The 19426-nt window shown below is 40.8% G+C and overlaps 1 protein-coding gene across 1 annotated transcript in view; it reads left to right on the top strand.

The window, feature by feature from the left end:
- The window catches only part of kdm6a (lysine (K)-specific demethylase 6A), a 143165-nt gene that overhangs the window by 74774 nt on the left and 48965 nt on the right, over positions 1 to 19426 (top strand). Inside the window, 1 exon segment of the mRNA XM_007901685.2 lies at positions 13705 to 13759. Within this exon segment, the coding sequence (XP_007899876.2) occupies positions 13705 to 13759 (55 nt within the window).

Genomic DNA, 19426 nt, shown 5'->3' with positions numbered 1-19426 from the left:
TTGGTTTTGGAGGGATTATTATTAGGCGTGTGGAGTAAGGAAACTTGCCCAAGATTTCGCCCTGTCTGGAATTGAACTCAGGTCTCTCGCTTGCAAAGCGAGTGCTCTAACCACTGAGCTACAGGACTCCACAAAGAGGGGAAGTAAGGGTAGCGTTTCGTAGTTCTCAAACAGGGCACCCCGGCTCTCAGCAGCCAAAAGGTTCGACCACCTTGTCCCATGTGAAACAATCTTTGTGAGAGTTTTTATTCTAATAAAACAGTTCTGTTCTGAAACCGGTTTGGTTGTGCCAGTATATATTTTCTGCACATGAGGTGTTTTCTGTACTGTGCAGTACTGTATATGGAAAGAATAGGCTACCATAGCGTTAATATACATGGTACAGAAATCTTGCCTTAATACCACCAGCCAGTTCAGTACTTGTGTATTTGTTATGTGTTAGTCTTATAAAATCCAACTTATACATAACTTTACATAAGTCATATGTGATACGACTTATGCAAGTTGACATAACTCATTGCATAAATCATATTAAATGACTTATTAAATAACTTATGGCCCCAACTGATACAACTTGTGTGAGGTTTACTGTATAACCTGGGAGTTCAGTTTCTTTGTTCTTCAATGCACTGCAATACATTTCCCAAGATATGCACAGTTTAATGCAGTAACAGAAATAAGCAATAGGAAACAGAAAATAAGCACATTTATATATACATATTCCTATACGTAAACTTATACTTTAATTAAACTTAAATGAGTTTTAACAAATAACTGACAGTTTTGGGCGCTGGGGTCACTCTCACCCTGACAGCTGCTCACTCTGCAGGTGCAGTTTGTGCTGGTGTAGGTCCTCCTGGTCACAGCATCCCCTGGTGGTCATGGAGGACTCACATCCAAATAGTCACCCTGGATTAAGAGGTACTGAGCTCTTTTCACTTGGAGTTATGATACATAAGGAATTTACTGTATTTGTTACTCAGTCACCTAATTACCTAAATTCAAGTTAATTTGGGATAGCTTAAATGTATGAGGGGAAAGAACATCAATTTAATGAAAACTGCATTCTCATTGCACATGTATAATTGAATTCTTCTGTTCACCAGCCTACAATTCAAGAAAATGAAAGGATCCAGTTTAAAACTGAAAATATCTCACATAGAAGGTTGCTTTGTAAATTCTGGTTGTAGCCTTGCACATGCTGTAGACTTTGCTTTCTCTACGGATTGTATAAATTGAGTGGCTTGTGTTACTTAGGCCTGTTCCTTGAAAGACAAACGAATGCTGATTTGCGAGGACCCGAGAGAGCTTGGTAATGAGATGATCCTGCTGCACGTGCTGCACGTCCTCCCTCTGCCCACTAACAAGCCTAGCAAATGGAGCTTGGCTTACTTCCAGCAGTGTGATTACGGATGGCTTTCTGTGTCCCAGTTATTTGAACAAAGAGACATCTTGGAGAACAGAAACAAAATACCACTCTAAAACCAAATATTCTGTAATAGCTTTCTCTTATGGTGTCCTATTCAGCTTCCCCCCTCCCCTTTTGGTAAGTTTAAATTAGCAGTCTGTGTCATTTTCTTAAAGCAAGCATATGGCTCTGTGTATCTTTGATAAATAATTTGTTCTGTGTATTTGTTAGACAGATGCATGGGGTGTTCAATGTGCCAAACCTGAAATAGCATGCAGTGAGATAATCTTTGACAAATAATGCTTGGGACTTTTTGTGGGTTTGTTCCATGGTGAAATGGCATATTTGTAAGTACATTGATGATTTATTGATCTGTTTATTTATTTCCATCATGCAAAGCATTTATGCTCATGAGCAGTTTAGCATGTTGTAGCTACTAAATTATACAATTGCAGTATAAAGTCTTTGAATAACATTTGTCTACAATACTTAGCAGAGGGCCTTATATATTTTTATAAGTGGGTTTGTGGGCTTTGTAAGACGTGGTGGGGTTTTATAACACATTAGTGTGAGAATGCTGCAACCAGGATTGTGCTTGCTCCACAGCCTTGCTCAAGGAAAGATGCTGAATTGAAATGGTGGATTTTATATTCTCTAAGTGTGTAATTGGAGTACATGAGAGACCCGCATTCAATCAGTTTTGCTGTTTGGGAAAGTGATATTTTACTTTTTGAACATTCAGAGCTGCTCTATAGGCAAACCATCTTCTGTGGGATTTTATTCTCCATGGAATATGATCTCCCTCCTTTGAAGCACTTTATGTAATCTTAGAAATGCGTATGCCCTTTTGCTTAGAACATGTTTGAGAAATTGAAGGGGAACTTCAATCTTGCAGGTCGCAAGTGCTGTACAGGTGTAAAGGAAAATGCACATTGTCAAATGGTTCTTGACACTGACATTGAAATATGCAGTATAGGTTGATTAGTTGTGTTTATTGGATTTTATGGATGAAGTTAAGTTGAATTTGCAGAGTTCTGATGACAAGACCAGCTTTGTATAGCTATACTGATGAACATCTCTTTTACAATAAGCACGAATGAATTTGAAACAGCATTTGCTACTTTTTTTAATAACTTAAAAGCTGCATGAAAGGACTTCATTTTTTTCACTTCAGGAACCAAGTGAATTAAAATGAAAATAAAACAGCACTGGAAGATATATCCCTACACTGGAAGATATATCCCCTGGTAGGGATATATCTTCAGCCAAACTGGCATATGTGCTTCTTTAATTCAAAAGTCAAGGAGCAGTAAAGCTCCTGTGGGGTGTTTTGGAGCACTCTCGTCAGCAGCATTTTATGGGAATATAAATAATTACAGATAACTCTTCTTTACCTTCCCCAGTGCAGCAGAGTTTCAAATTACATCAATGTCATCAGAAAAACATTGAAGAGGACCACGTGCTTTGTCACAGGATGAAAGAGATTATTGGGAAGCACTGTATTATCAAATATGCCACCCTTCAGAAAAGTTGTTAAACCTGTGTCCCATCTCCCTGATGAGGTGGACATTAAAGATCTCAAGGTATTATTTGAAAATAAACTTTTTCCCCAACGTCCTTGCCAACAATCCCTTAAATGACCATTCACTTCTGGCTTTTTGTGGGAAATTGTTGTTTGCAAATAACTGCTGAATTTGTCAACAAATAGTTACTACATTTTACAGCAAAATACTGTGAAGTACTTTGATATAACTCCTTATCACATCAAAAAGTTTCAAACCAGGATTATTATTACCTAATTTATTTAGTTTGAAGGAGGTAAATAACCATAGGTAAAATTTCCAAAAGAAAGTTCTGAAATGTGACCGTTCGATCAAACTTTGATACCAGGGTAACGTTACAATTAAAAGTATTCAATTCTGACCATTTGTGTTACAAATAGCTATGTTTCCATGGGTTCCAATAGTAGTTTCTGCCTTTATAATAATAATAATAATCCTCGCATTTGATATAGCGCTTTTCATGTCTTCTAGATGTCTCAAAACGCTTCACAGAATATGTTGTAAAGTGAATTGACTGTATATTTGTGGGCGAAACTTGGCAGCCAATTGCGCACAGCAATGTCCCACAAACAGTCGTGGATTGAAAATGACCAATTTATTATTGTTTTTTTTTTGGAGGGATTATTATTAGGCGTGTGGAGTAAGGAAACTTGCCCAAGGTTTCACCCTGCTTAGAATTGAACCCAGGTGTCTCGCTTGCAAAGCGAGTGCTCTAACCACTGAGCTACAGGACTCCACAAATATTATTCTTGAGCCAGTTTCTCAGTGTTGGTCTGAGTGAAACTTACGTTTTTTTAAAAATTCCTCTAAGGGAAGTGTACAATTGCTCTTTGATATATAACATGGTAGCGAACTGATGCATTTCACACACTCACACACAGTTTATTTTAACCATAATTTTATATACATGTACAACTTGTTGCCTGTATAGTTGATCTTACACAGGTTACATTGCTTAACATTGAAAAATACTGCTTGAAATAAATATTGCATGAAACAATTTGAAATATATTCATAGAAGTTTGATTCCTGAGAAATTTTGACTTTCCACAGTGTAAGATTACTTGTGGGTTGTTAGCTTTCTAAAGAATGTTTTGCCCTTGGATTCAATAATTCCAATTTTCATTCAGAGTTAACTTGTGGGTCTTGTGCACAAATTAGGTGATATACAATCAAGTCATTTTTTGACAGGAATGTTAACATAAGCAAAGTACAGCAAAACTCTCATAAGACTTCTTTATAAATCGTACATGCACCAAACCCACATAGATTTCTTTACACTACTCGTATTACTCACCTCCTACTTTGTAATGCCGATCCCCTCCCCTCCATTACTCCTGTGCTTACTGGAGACCTAGAATTGCAGGAAATGATGTCCTTACCTGTCTACACTTGCACAACTACCAGCTGGTACTTCACTCCCTTACCACAAATTGAAAGCTTGAACCTGTTTAGCTGGCTGCCTGTCACTTTTGATTGCTTGCTTCAGTTGGGAAAATTTAATCCATTCTTACACTACTGCTGAGAATTCCATGTGTGCCTCCAGTGGAAACAATGAAACTTTGTTTTTTTCCTTGTACATGGGTATATTGACTGCAGGAGGGTGTGCTTTAACAGGTTGAAAATCTCAAGCATAGCAGTTACATTTTGGGTATCTATCAGCGGTTTTAGTTGGCTGTACTACAGCATGAAAATTTATGGTCACGAAATGTATGCTACACCTCATGGGACATGGCCTGGGCCAATAGAAAAGTGTGGCCATAGTTTTTCAGCAGAGTCCGCTACAAACTCCCTCCTCGTGCGTGGCACAGGGAGTGTTGGGATTGCGTGAGCAGGAAATTGGCTTCGCCTGATAATAAGTGAACTACTGCCGTCTAGCCTATAGTTGGGACACCAGTTGATGGGAGTCCACTGCTATTGATTTGTAGTGACTGTAGTTTTTTTTTAAACTTGCTTTAACTACCATGTATTCTAACAATACTAACTTGCATTTACAACAACAACAAAATGACATTTGTATAGCCCCTTTCATGTCGGAGGACGTCCAAAGGCTCTGGACAATCAGTATTTTGGACCTGAGCTCAGGATCGGGGAGGATAGATGGAAAGGGGGCAAGGAGGGTGATCAAAGGCACGGTCGAAGAGGAGGATCTTGAGGTGGGTCTTGAAGGAGGCAAGGGAGGGGGCAAAAGGGAGGGGATGAGAAGGAGAGACTGCAGGATTGAGCAGAGGGAGCGGGCAGCTTGGTAGGGGGCTAGGAGGTTGCAGAGGTAGAGGCGAGCAAGGCATGGAGGGCTTTGAAGTTGAGGACCTAGATCTTGAACTGTATCCTCTGTGTGATGGGAATCCAGTGGAGTGAGGTGAGGATTGGGGTGATAGGGTCATGGAGCCTGATGTGGGATAGGACACAGGCTGCAGAGTTCTGGATGATCTGCAGCCGATGGATGGAGGAGATGAGGAGGCCGACGAACATGAAGTTTGCATAGTCAACCCTGGGTGTTATATATACATATGGAAACAAACTCCCTTCTGGTGGCTCAAATGTTGTTGTTGAAGTGTCTCATTATGGTTATTCAGCCTCAAAGTTTGTTACTAGCATTTTATCAGAACTATTGTTGCATTTCATTCAATTTAAATGATATTGCAGTGAAGTGCTACCTGGAGCCTATTTGAATAAATCTGCTGAATTAAAGTTAAATTTGATATTATTGATTAACTTCAACAAACATTTATGGCATCTCAAAATCTTTGGAGAGTTGATGCAATTAATAACAGATAATGCCATTTCTTCTCTCCCCATTCTTCCCCAAAGCACCAGCCTTTCTTTACCTTATACACACAGCCCTTCTCTCTTTCCCTCCCCACGAACAGTGCCAGTTCCCCCCCTTGCATAGTCCCTGCCATAACACACGACCCAACACGTTTTTTCTCTTATTTTCTTGCCTTATTCACCCATACAGGTAGTAGTGCAACCATTATTTCCCTCTGTTATTCCCTGTACTCTTATGAGATCTCAGATCAGATTACATATCTGTATAGACATCTATCCATATATCAACATATTCAGTCCATACAGAAACCCATTTTGTGTAAATGAAGGAAATGGAACCAGCACAGATCCTGCAGCTTCATGACCTGCTTTTTGAAGTGATCTGAATGTCGCAAGGTGACTTTTCAGGTTGGATTTGTGAAGTCTTTACCTGTTAAGCTTATCATTGAAAACAAAAGCTGCAGCAGGTATAACAATCCTTTAATCAGCTGTTTAGTGTCACTATGACAACAGACTTTAAACCAATAGCCTTTGGGATTACTTGGCTGTTTAAAGTAAGCCACTTGTGCTACAGTCTCTTACCTCTGGGAAAGGCAAGCAATCAAGGCAAAGGAGCCACTAATGATGGTGCATTATGAGTCCAATACCTGTTCACAGTAGCAATTGGACACCTAATCAACAAAGAAAATTTGAATAATTCAAAAAGTTGATTCTAAACATCAAAAAGCAAACAAACTGTTTTGTTTCAGGAAGCTTCAGAAGATTTTGATGCTTGTTCTACTTTTCCACTGTTATGAGTTATTCACATTGCATGTTGGTGCTCTTACAGTTTTTAAAAGGTGCAGGTTTTATTTTTTAAAGAAATTTGCTCATCCATCTGAAGCAGACCACTATAGACAACACCTGTGCAGAATCAGCCATTGAAGCATATGTATCAGCCATCATGTTCAAATCCCTTCACTATCTGGCACCTCCCAACCTCTCAGACTTCCTCGCTCCCCAATCCACTACCCAGCGCTTCCACTCGACTGGCACCGGCCTCCTGCTCGCCCCCCACACCTGCTCGCCCCCCACACCTGCTCGTCCCCCACACCTGCTCGTCCCCCACACCTGCTCGTCCCTCTGCCCCACCATCGGAGGTCGCTCTTTCAGCCACTACACTCCGAAATTCTGGAACAATCTCCCTCAATCCCTCCGCCTTGCCCCCTCTCTCCCCTTTTTCAAGTCCCATTTGAAAAGCTTCCCATTTGACCGCGTTTATGGCTACGGCCACATGCCCCCACCCCGTGCTCGGAAGTCAGGCTCTGTCACTGTTAAGCGCTCTGAGACGCTACCCTGCGTGGAGGGAACTATATAAGTGCAAGTTGTTGTAAAGCAGCAAAAGGTAGACAGGATGGTGGCAACCATGCTTCTTTGCTACTGCATCTGATTTACTGTTGATAGTAAATGGGGTAGGTTCACCATAAAGGGAGAAGTTTGATAACTTCAGCCATTTGCCAGTGTTGTGATGATTCTTGTACTTAAATTGATTTAAATTTGGCAATCCTGAATCGACATTTGTTAGTCCAAATAGATCAAGTGACACAGCCAGCTGGATCTTGTAATTGCCTTCATTGTTGATCTTCATATTTTAATGGGTGGTTATACTGAGTAATTGGCTGTTAGCAGAAATGAAAGGAGCTAGAGGAAAATAAATAACTGCCACAAACTGTTTATAGTTCCGTTTTAATTCTAAAAATATTTGTTTACTTATGGGTATACCCAGAACAATGTACTTCCTCCAGACAGACTTTTATGACCCTGAATGTCTGGTATTCTCAATTGCCAGACTCTTCACTTTCTATTAATGAGGTAAAGTTTTTTTTTCTCTTTACTGCACAGTGTTTAACTGCATTAATGAGCTGCAACACCAAGTCAACCTGCTTTAATGAGCCAAGTATAAATTGTGACAGTTAGCAATAACTGTTTACCTCCAAACCCACGGGGACACGGCTTCTCTTCATTTGAATTTTTTTCCTAAAAAGACGAGGCCAAGATGCTTTTGAATTTCAAATCTCATACTTTTGTGTATCCAGTAATGTTGATTTTTAGGATTGTTTTGATGTAAAAAGATATTAAATTTATCTATTTATTTCAGATCCGTTTCGCTTTCTTGTGCCCCAGTGATATTGCAGGTGCAGGTGTGATTCAGATAGATTGGGTTCTTAAGTAACTTGTGATGACCACAGTTTAGACAAAGTAAATGAGGCAGATAAAATTGCACCAGTACTCTTAGCCACGGTGTCCGCTCGCGGTTTCTGCATCGGTGGAGAGCTACATTCACTGCTCTTGGATTCTATATAGCTGTCACTGCCCACAAATGGATGACATCATTATGTTTACTATGCTGTATTGTTACACATTCACTCCTTTACTTCTGGATTCTGGCTGTAGCTAATAAAAAGTTGCACAGACTGAATTTCTATCTCTAATTAGCTTCTTGCAGGAACAAGTCTGGTTTCAGAAGCAAATGAACCCTATGCGCATACTGTGCAACATAATCCACCAAGGTGGATGATCTCACAGCCACACACATGGTAGAAGAGAAATTGGTTAAGAATCCACAACTCAGTTCCCTGCTTGGGTATTGCTCTTGTGCCAAAGGCTGCTGGTGCATGGAGCGTGCTACTCTTACACTGCAGGGTAGAATCCAAAGCACCAAGGTCAATATTGAAATAACTTGCATGAGTGATCTTGCCGTTTCAATTCTGATGGAAGAAATGACTGTTGGCAGCTGTTTTATAAAATTCAAAACGAGGCTTTCTTTTTAAATGGTAAAACTTAAACATGGAACTACTTCATCAACTGGCTTTGCTCCACTTCTGTTAAATTGGATCAATTTCAAATTACTGGTGTAAATGGAAGTTGTACTATGAATTATCCATGGTTTTATATCATTTCCATATCAAATTAATACATATGTTATATAAATTATCCATATTTCTGATTTAGCCCTATATTCCCACTTAGTTTTATCAGTTGACTTCATAAAGTGGGTAGATAGCTTGTGAATTCATGGTATTGTACTGTTTTTGAATTAAAACCAGCCACAACTCTCCACTCTGTAAGTAATCCCACTCCAATTGTAGTCTCGAAAATGAGCATGATTGGAATCTTGGGCAGGGTGTCAGTGAAGTTTCTACTGTTCACCTTTGAGTTCCCAAGGCTAGGACAGAGCAAATAACAACTTGTACTTACATAGCACCTTTCACGAAAGAAAACATCTCAATGAGACTTCAGTGAAACTGGGAGCTCTGTGGGGGTTGTGAAGCAAGTCTGAGTTAGCAGAATGGAGGCAGTTGATTGGGTAGTAAGACTGCAGGAGATCCTCGACGTGGGATTAATTAAGGAAGTTTTCAAATATCTTACAGCAAGGTCTGAGTCAATCAGTTTGGGAATAGGGAGCCATTGGAGCCTGGCAAAGATGGGGCAATAGACTCACAGAGCCTGGTACAGGAAAGATTGACCAGAGTTCTTGCTCCTAATTGTTATTCAGTAGCCTCTTATAATAATAATAATAATAATAATCCTTGCATTTGATACAGCGCCTTATCACATCTTCGAGACGTCTCAAAGCACTTCACAGGATACACTATAAAGTGAATTGACTGTGTATTTTTGAGGGCAAAACGCAGCAGCCAATTGCGCACACCAGCGTCACTACAAACAGTTATGGATTAAATGACCACTTTTTTTTATGCTGCTTTTAAATTGTGTCTGGCAGCAGAAAGATCCACAGAAAATGTAGGGCCTAATGACTGAGGTGCCATTTTTATGCCACCACCATATTTATTGAGCACTTGCCAATTGCATGTTGCAACAGGATATTGTCATCTCAGAGAACATGTAATTCTATTAGTAAACATACGCTGTAATGACCATACACAGGCCTTAGAGGCATTTATTATAATAATAATAATAATAATCCTTGCATTTGATACAGTGCCTTATCACATCTTTGAGATGTCACAAAGCGCTTCATAGAATATACTGTAAAGTAAATTGACTGTATATTTTGTAGGGCGAGGCTCAGCAGCCATTTGCGCACAGCAGTGTCCACAAACAGCCCTGAGCTGAGGTGGAACAAAGAGGCCGAATTTTGAGGAATCAACTATGAAAAATTACTAGAGAAGCTAGCCTTGAAAAGCTAGCTACAGCCTTGAAAGTGATATTCTGAAGATAAATGACCTTATAAAGGTAAATAAAATGCTAAACAGGATAAAGAAATTTAAACCTGGAGAAATTCTTTCTAATATGCTGAGGCAGCAATACAAGAGGGCACAAGTTCAGGATTTTGAAGGACAACTTTAAAACAGATACCCTGTCTTTACACGCAGGGCAATTAACAGCTGGAACTGGATTGCAAGAAAGATAGTTTTGGTAGAACAAAATTTGTTTTGGGAACCGGTTGATTCTTTAATGGGAAGATAAGATCGAATTTCTGGGACGAGATCAAATGTATGAATTTGACCTTGTAATCATAACGCATCCACTATAATCCGGAAGTAAGGCATTGCGCAAAGGAAACGGAAATAACCTTGATACAATAAAAAATATTTAAACCTAGCAAATGATATAGCAATTGATAATGTCCATCGGGAGGACATCTCAAAGTGCTTACTGGATTTACTGTAACGTATAGTGACTGTGTATTTTTGTAGGTGAATGTGGCAGTCCAGTGTATATAACAATGTTCCCACAATAGCCAATTTTATCTGGTGTACTGTTGTCCCGGACGGACACTGGGAGAAATTCCCTTTACTCGAGTAGTGCCATAGCATCTTCAACTTCCAGGTAGCATTTTCAAATCTTCCAGGGTACGTATCATGTAAACCTTGCTATCCTTCTGCTACCTTGTGCTCCCTCCTTTCCATCCCTGTCTCTAACACTTAAGCTATGACCACCATCCTCTCTCTCCCCACCCCCCCTGCGTTGTCTCCCGTAGCCCGTGGGCTAATGCTGCCCCAGTCTCTGCATGTGCTTTTTCACTGCCGACCCAAACTGCTCCCTCTGAAAATGTTCCTACTCCTACACCCCACACTGCACTACTCCTTTATTCCCACCGCCCTCCTCATCTTCTCTCTCTCCTGGACTCCACCATTACCTCCTTCCACTCAGCCTGGACATCCTCCGCCAGGCCCATGTCGCTCCTGGCATCGGTTGTCCCAGAGCAGCCACCTCAACTGTCCCATCGCTTACTCTCTCCGCACCAACCACCTCTGAAAGGCAAACGCCCCTTCCCCCTTCCTCATTCATAGCCTCCCCAACTCTCCCTGCTCCTCAAACTCGACAATCATTTCTCCCCCATGACCCCAAATCCTCTCTATACCACTCTCTCCTCCACCCACCCCACCAGCAAACCGATCCACATTTCCCCCAAAATGTCTGCTCCCTGTTAAATAAAGCCTTTACTATCCATGACCTCATCCTGGATGAGCTCATCAATATTCTTGGGCTTACAGAAACCTGGCTCTCCCCGGTGACCCCGTTCCCCTCGTTGAGCCTCCCCTCCTGGCTACACTTTTCACCATGGGGTCACAATGGGGTGGCCCTCTTTTCCCAAGTTTCTCTTGGTCTACCACCCTACTCTTCTGGCTGTTTCTCCTCCTTTGAACACCTCATCCTCTACCATCCCTCCTCCCTCTCCCTCAAAATTCTCCTAGCTTACCTCTCCCTCAACTTCATCATCGTACATGGTTGACATTTCCGACCTGTCAATCACGTGCAAGGCCATCTCGGGCCACTTTCTCATCTCCCTCTTCTCCCGCATCCCCCTCCCCTTTTCCAGGCCCTTCGCCATTTTATTCCGCCCCTGGAAAAAGCTTCCCCGAGTCCCTCACAAATGCCTCGGACCTCCTCTCCCTCTGGCCCTCCACCCGGAGCAACCCTGATGCAGCTAGCAAGCTGTTGAATGACCATCTCTCCACAACCTTCAATTCCCTGTCTCCCCTGAAATCTAGGGTTGTTCCCAAATCCACACGCTCCCCTTGGTACAACAGTCATTTCCACTCAAAACCCAAATTTGGATGCTTGAGCGCAGCTGTCAGAAATCCAGCCTCACAATTCACCTCCATCTATGGCTCAAGCACCTCTGCACGTACTGCCTCTCCCTTTTACCGGTCAAAACTGACATTGACTCCAAAGACATCCTGAAGGCCAAAAACAACCCGAAGACACTGTTTTCCACCGTCCATCACCTCCTCCGTGCACTCCCTTTAGCTCCCTCTATCCTCACATCAAATAGCAAGTGCGAAGTGGTCCTAGACTTCTTCGCCTCAAAGATTGAAAACATCCGCTTGGCTGCATCATTCTCCCCTCCCCACCCAGATCATCCACACTGCATTCTCCCTCCACCATGGCTCCTGCCACTCCCCACTGTTTAGAGATCTTTGCCCCCATTTCTCCCTCCTCCCTCTCAACCACAATCACCCACAAGAAGTTCACCACCTGCTGCCTCGACCCCCTTCCCACCCAGCTGCTGGTCACTCAACTCCCCCTTCTCTCCCCCCTGCTGGCCGACACGGTCAACCAGTCTCTCTCCCCAGGCTCTGCTCCAGTCCCCCTGAAAACCGCTGTTATCACAGCCCTCCTCAATAAACCAACCCTCGATCCCTCTAATGTCGCACATTACCATCCCATCTCCAACCTACCCTTCCTTGCTAAAATACTGGAATGCATTGTTGCAGGTAACTTCAGTCACATTATTATTTGGGGGATTATTGATCAGGAGACCGGGAGAAACCCCCTTCTCTTTTCGAATAGTGCCATGGGATCTTTAATATCCAACTGAACAGTTGGTTTAATGTATTTGATAGAAAACTTTAGGTAAACTCTTAGTTCAAGAAGTGAATGGTTAATGATTAGTAGAATGTGATTCTTTACCTTGTTATGATTTGTTAAACAGGTAAAGGCTCATTCTGATATCGTGCCAATATACTGAAGGTTCTTCAGTCATTTTATTTTCAGGCAGTAATGTAGGCAGTAATGCAGTTTGCTTTCTGCCATAATCTTCACTGCTCAAAATGACAAGTGCTTTGATACTTTTCTGCTCTAAACTAACCTTGTAAGTCATAGTTACCCATTATTGCATGACTCTGATATAATTCACTTGTGTACTGAAGGTAAATGGATGAGAAAGAATTTTAGATTGACTACATTTGATATGGTACTCGTTCTTTGAATATAGTTCATCCTCCACTTAAAGCACTTACAACTCATCTCTTGGGTTCTCTGACTTGTGTCATCTTTGGTTTCTTGCATTGTGACTATTGTCAGATTAATTGAGTTTTGTGTTGCTGAGAATTTGTTTGTAAAGGAGAAAACAATTTTTTAATAGGATAGTGTCCTGTGGAAAAACTTTTAAGTTTTGGAGTGTTACTCCCACATCCCCATGTATAGTGATTGAATCTAGGAGTGTAGTTAATTAGGTACTTAAACATTTTTAGCTGCTGCTTTCTTTTTGTGTGCGAGTTTGAATTCTCTGAGACAATACTTCACATGAAGGGCACTAGATAAACGCTGTTCAGAGCAAATCATGTCTGTTTAGACTATGCTAGTTTTGGTACTCAGCCTCAAGAGGAGAAAAATTGATTCAGTGCTGATGATGCTTTGGATGTGATTTGCAGATATTATAACATGTTAAAATTGCATTGCTTTCATTATTTTTTATTGAAGTAGGAGACAAATTAAGAAATCCAAGTTCATCCTCTTTCTCTTGAGTCTTCTTGAAAAGTGATCATTGAACCACTTTATACCCAGTACTTACATATTTTCCTCTTAGTTTACTTTCCATCCCATCGTGAAAAAAAGTAGAATATTTCTGATTTATAAACATTTTTTGTATTCTAGATTTGATGATTTCATGAAATTTGATTTGTAAAGTACACTAAGCTATTGTAGTATTAATGCATTATTTTTTTCCTACAGCATTTTCAGTTGGCATTGATCGACTCCAACCCTTGCACTCTGTCCAAAGCAGAAAGTAAGTAAACTTTATTTTCGTGACTATCTTTTAAACATTCTTGGGAATTTTTGCAAGAAATTTTTTTGTTAAATATTAACCTAGCTATAGGATTGTAAAATTGCTTCATTATTCATGTTTGCATAACAAACCAAATGTAACCCCAAATCTTTGAATGCTATTTTGTATTCAAGCTACTTCCCTAGTCTGCATTTAATGCAAAGCAGCAACAACAAAATTATATTTGTAGAGCGCCTTTCACGTCAAGAGGAAGTCCCAAACTGCTGGACAGACAGTGTTTGGGACCCGAGCTGGGGGTCGGAATTGGGGAGAGTGGAAAGCAGTGGGGGATGGAGGGTGATCGAAAGCATAGTTGAAGGGGTCTTGAGATGGGTCTTGAAGGAGGCAAGGGATGGATGAGGCGGAGGGACTGCGGGATGGAGTTCCAAAGGGTGGGGGCAGAGTGGCTGAAGGCTCAACTGCCAATAGTGGGGCAGGCAAGGTGGGTGATGTGAAGCAGGCTGGAATCTGCTGAGCGGAGGGAGCGGGCAGGTTGGTAGGGGGTGTTAGGAGGTTGCATAGGCAGGGGGACAGAGGCCACGGACGGCTTTGAAGGTGAGGACCAGGATCTTGAACTGTATCCCCTGTGTTATGGGAAGCCAGTGGAGTTGGGCAAGGATGGAGGTGATAGGGTCACGGAGCCTGGTGCGGGAGAGGACATGGGCTGCAGAATTCTGGATGATCTGCAGCCTATGGAGGGAGGAGTTGGGGAGGTCGACAAGCAAGGAGTTTGTATAGTCAAGCCTGGATGTTATGAACTCGTGTATGAGAGTTTCGGCAACCTGCGGTGTGAGGCAATGGTGGAGCTGGAGACAATGCAGTACATTTGTCAGACTATTTGGTGTTCTTTTGAATGGTATACAGTAGAACCTCACTAATCTGGTCACTCAAGGGACTGGGCAAAAGTGACTTACTTAGTGAAGTGACCTGATTACCGCTACAAGTCGGGTGATTCAGGTCACTTTGTAATGTTAAGGATATTAGTAATGGGGAATGGTGATGAACATTGAACAACCATACTTTGCAATCTCATTAAAATAAAGGCATTATCACATTTAAATAAAAGCTGTTTGTATTCAGCCTACCTTTTGAGAATGAATCAAACTTGTGTTCTGCCAATGCCATAGATCACAGCTAATTGTCTATCACTTATGTCCGGACTCTTTTTAATTAAGTCCTCTCTCTCACGTAAGGTCAACTCCTTCCGTGGTGGCATATTTACAACACTTGTCAACAATCACTAAATCAAAACAAACAATGTACACACAAACTATGTGCTCTGAATACAGCACTCACCAAGAATTGACCGAAGGAGCTCAGATTAGGTCGATGGCCCCAGGCAAAGTTGATGTCAGACTCGCGCCGCTTCCGCGATCCCAACACTCCACACGCGCAACCAGAGCCCGCTCCACCCACAGTAGTAGGGTAGAGGGAACGCCGCAAGATGCCCGAGGCCTAGAGCACTGTGTACAGCTTAGTAGCAGAGGTGGGTGTTTGCACCGTGTTTGAAGCGGAGGTTGGGCCTGTAGCGGCTTCAATCAATGAGCTTTGTCCTGAATAGTGAGGTGCCCAGTTTACTGAAGCAGACAGACAGCCTATTTTTTAACATTGACAATGAAATAGACTGTAAAAATGTGCCTGCAATTGTGAGGTGGCTGGATTACTTAGGTGACCCCAAACAGGGTTTCCACTGTATATTTAAAGTATAATCTTTTGGTATTAGATTGTGGTTAGATGTAACCTGTTAAGCAGTTTCTTTATGAAATAAGTTGAAGCATTATACTCCAATGTGGTATGTTTTCAACCTTACCGCAACTTAAAATGTTTTTTTTCTTATTTATAATGCTATTGTTATTTGTACATCAATGCAAATGTTTTTATTGTAGTTTTGCAAATGTATTGCCTTGGGCTTCTGTATTTTAAATCCCATTGTGTGCGGTTTACCAATATATCTTGGAACAGTGTGTCTTATCATAACTACTAACATTTGATTTCATGGTTGAAAACCTGGATGATAGACAGTTTGATGTCCTAACTGCATCACTAATCACTCAACTTCTTAGTGCATTTTTTCAAATAAGCTTTTTGGAATTGTGAACATTTTGGAGCAAGTAGCTTGATTTCTTTAATGTTTACAATTGAATCTGTCAGAGAATTGGCTTAAGCCCTCTGTATAGTGCTTGGAAGGATTCAAAAGTGGAGAGGATTGTTCATACAGATTTTGTTAGTAAAAGGTCTTAATAATGTCTGTAATCCAAAACACAGTGGGTATAAACAAAATGCAAAATACTGCAGATGCTGGAAATCTGAAACAAAAACAGAAGTCGCTGGGAACACTCAGCAGGTCAGGCAGCATCTATGGAGAAAGGAAAGTGAGTCAACATTTCGGGTCCACGACCCTGCGTGTTCTGACGAAGTGCCGTGGACCCGAAGTGTTGACTCACTTTCTTTTGTCCGTAGAAAAACGGACTGCTGCCTGACCTGCTGAGTATTCCGAGCGACTTCGGTTTTTGTTATATTATAGGGAAGTCCATCCTTCCAGAGCTGTATGTTTTTGTAATGCAAACACTGCAGTTTTAACAACAACAAAATTACATTTGTATAGCCTTTCACGTCAGGAGGACGTCCCAAGACACCGGAAATATCACATAATTCTAAAGACCATATTTTAGATTTCTCAGTAAACTGTCTAATTAATGTCTCAGGTTACAGAGCACGTACCCCATTTATATTAATTATACTTTGTCTGGAGTGCATATAATGTGGTTGGTCCAGTGTTTGGACAAATCCAATCTAATTGAAGAAATGGCAGCAACATAGATATGTTGTGTTTTTTAAACTTTGCCTCTGTAATAATCAAAATTAATGTAACAATAATGTAATAATTGATGTAATAATCGTAGTCCTGTAGCTCAGTGGTTAGAGCACTCGCCTTGCAAGCGAGACACCTGGGTTCAATTCCAAGTAGGGCGAAACCTTGGGCAAGTTTCCTTACTCCACACGCCTAATAATAATCTCTCTGAAACAAAAAACAATAATAAATTGGTCATTTTCAATCCACGACTATTTGTGAGACATTGCTGTGCGCAACTGGCTGCCGCGTTTCACCCATAAATATACTGTCAATTCACTTCACAGCATATTCTGTGTGGAAAGGGAAAAAAACACCTGTTGATTTTGTTTTATATTACTGTAAAAGCTACTTGGAAAGGGAGGAGAGAGGTTTTTGGTATAATGGGGGCTCCTCTTGACAGAAAGTTTTTCAGGACAGCATTTGGCTTGACATTAAGGGGCAAACGTAATTTAGATTTTTAACTCCTCCATATACAGGATGACCTCATTTTAACTTGTTGATTAAGCCCATAAAATCAGACTCTGTGTTATGAGAAAATGTATTCAATAAATGATCATTACCTGCTCCATGTGCGTGGCCCATCCCACCATCAGCAGTCAGGCCTTTAGCTTTCCTGGCCCTATCCTTTGGCACTCCATTCCCCAGTCCCTTTGTTTTGCTCCCTCTCTTGCCTCCTTGAAAGCACCCCTCAAGATCCTCCTCTTCGACCACCATTCGGCCACACTCCCTACCCCTCATATCTCTGCCCTCCACCCCGCCTGATCCCAACCCCCTGCTCGAGTCCAAATCCCTGACTGTTCAGTACCCTGGGAAGTCCTTCCGACATGAAAGGCACTATATACAAATGTAATTTGTTGTTGTTGGGCAGTTAGTGTCAAATGCTGGAAGTATACTTTAGTACAGTGTGGGACAACAGCACATTCTCTAAATGGGGTGCGTTATGACTGAGTCGCCGTGTAGTTGTGCAAGGGGACTCCCATACTGGTGGATGATTACACCTAAGGGAACATATAAAAGGGGAAAATACATCATATATGGCCTGACTAACTCTATGAAAAATTGTTATAAAAATGGTGTGCCAGAGCATGAAGTAGCTATGGCATTTATTTTGAATGTGAATAGATGTGAGTATGTTCACTTAATAAAATATTTGATCCTATGCTCAGGCTCACTGATGTTGAGAAAAATAATGCAATGTGCCTCTGAAAGTACAATAGTCAGCATATTAGAATATACTCAGCCTTTCCATTTTTCCATTTTTCCATTTTTCATTTAATTTTATAATTCTGACTTGCCAGAACATCCTGCCAGGAAATTCAAATTTCTTCTTGCATGAGAATTAAAAAATAAATCTTTAGCCATTCCTGAAAAGTTTGAAATCCCTGTTATATCTTTTAGGATACTCTGTGAGCAGCAAAATGCCTGAAATGGATACCATTAATCAGAGTATTTAGTTCGTATGCTACCCCTTCTTACTGCTCCAGGCCTTATTTTTATTGTGTTGTTCAGAGTCGCTGTGCTCAGATCTAACAGTGCCTTCACTTAGCTTCTGTTGCCTAGAAATACGAGGTGTTAAGTCAGTTCTGAGGCAGAGGAGGGATAATTGTGATTGAACTCACGACATAGAAGTTGTAGCTTCAAGTGCAAAACATGCAATTCTAATATGCATCTTTGTACTTATTATGGGGTCTATTTCTTATTTGTTTAGAAATTGGCACAGTTGGTTTTCTACCAATCATAGCTGTGAATTCCTTGGGTTTGAAAGAAGAAAATTAGTCATGTTAGAATGTTAGTTATGTTAGGTGTTAGACTGTTGTTATTGTGCCCGGGAAATAGATTTTTGCTTTTTATTTTAAACTTTTTTGTTTCCTCTTTTCTTCCCTCCATTCTCCCCATTACCCAGCCTGTGAATATCATCGGTATCTCAATTTAAAACAGTTCTCTGAACTAATCAGACACTGGATTCCTTTTAAAAATGGTCTCAATTAAACCTTACTGCCTGCAAGTTTATTCAACCGGGTACAATCTCTCTGTGGGGCTGCCAATGGGTTTATTCATTTGCAGACCCCACTTCACATGATTTCCTTGTCAACCATTAACTCGATCCCATCTGTGAGGAAGCCCTGTCAATCTTCATTCTTTCACTGTTTCATTGGTTTAAAAAAAAACCTTGGAAAGCCAGTTTTCGTCCAATGAAAAAGTAATTTTACTCCCTCTTCCAAAATGGATGGTAGGAGCAGCAAGAAGAAGGTGGGTAAGAATTTAAAGTCCAGGAAAAAAGGATTAAATAGATGAAAACAGTTAACGTAAAGCATAAAAGGCAAGAAAAGGGAACAGGAGAAAATTAAAGGATCAGTGAAATTAGTTTTGTGATGTTTCTATTTTTATTGTGACTTGTTTTACTATTAGGTAGTTAAGTTTAATAAAATAAAATAGCTAATTTTATTACCGTAATAGGTTTGCCATCACCATGCACACATAGACCAGGTAGCAATAAAGCAATAGATCTGCCTCCAGTCTAAAGGTTAAAGTTTGTACAATTAAAGTTGTACAATTCATGTGTAATCTTAAACTTTTAAACTTCTTTGGTTATTTTCTAGCAGATTTTAAGTCGTCTTTCATGCTAACCTGTAAATAATTTCAGATTTTCACCATGCCCGATCAAAGATTTCGCAGACACAATTTCATTTTTCTAAATGCTCTTACTTGAAGCTTCAAAGGTTTGCAGTTCATTGCATTTTTTCCACTCTTACGAGATCATGTATCAGAGCTCT

Source organism: Callorhinchus milii, unplaced genomic scaffold, assembly GCF_018977255.1.
Source record: "Callorhinchus milii isolate IMCB2004 unplaced genomic scaffold, IMCB_Cmil_1.0 Scaffold46, whole genome shotgun sequence".
NCBI classification, from domain to species: domain Eukaryota; kingdom Metazoa; phylum Chordata; class Chondrichthyes; order Chimaeriformes; family Callorhinchidae; genus Callorhinchus; species Callorhinchus milii.
The sequence above is the reverse complement of the archived record's forward strand: the minus strand, read 5'-3'. Positions and strand labels throughout refer to the sequence as shown.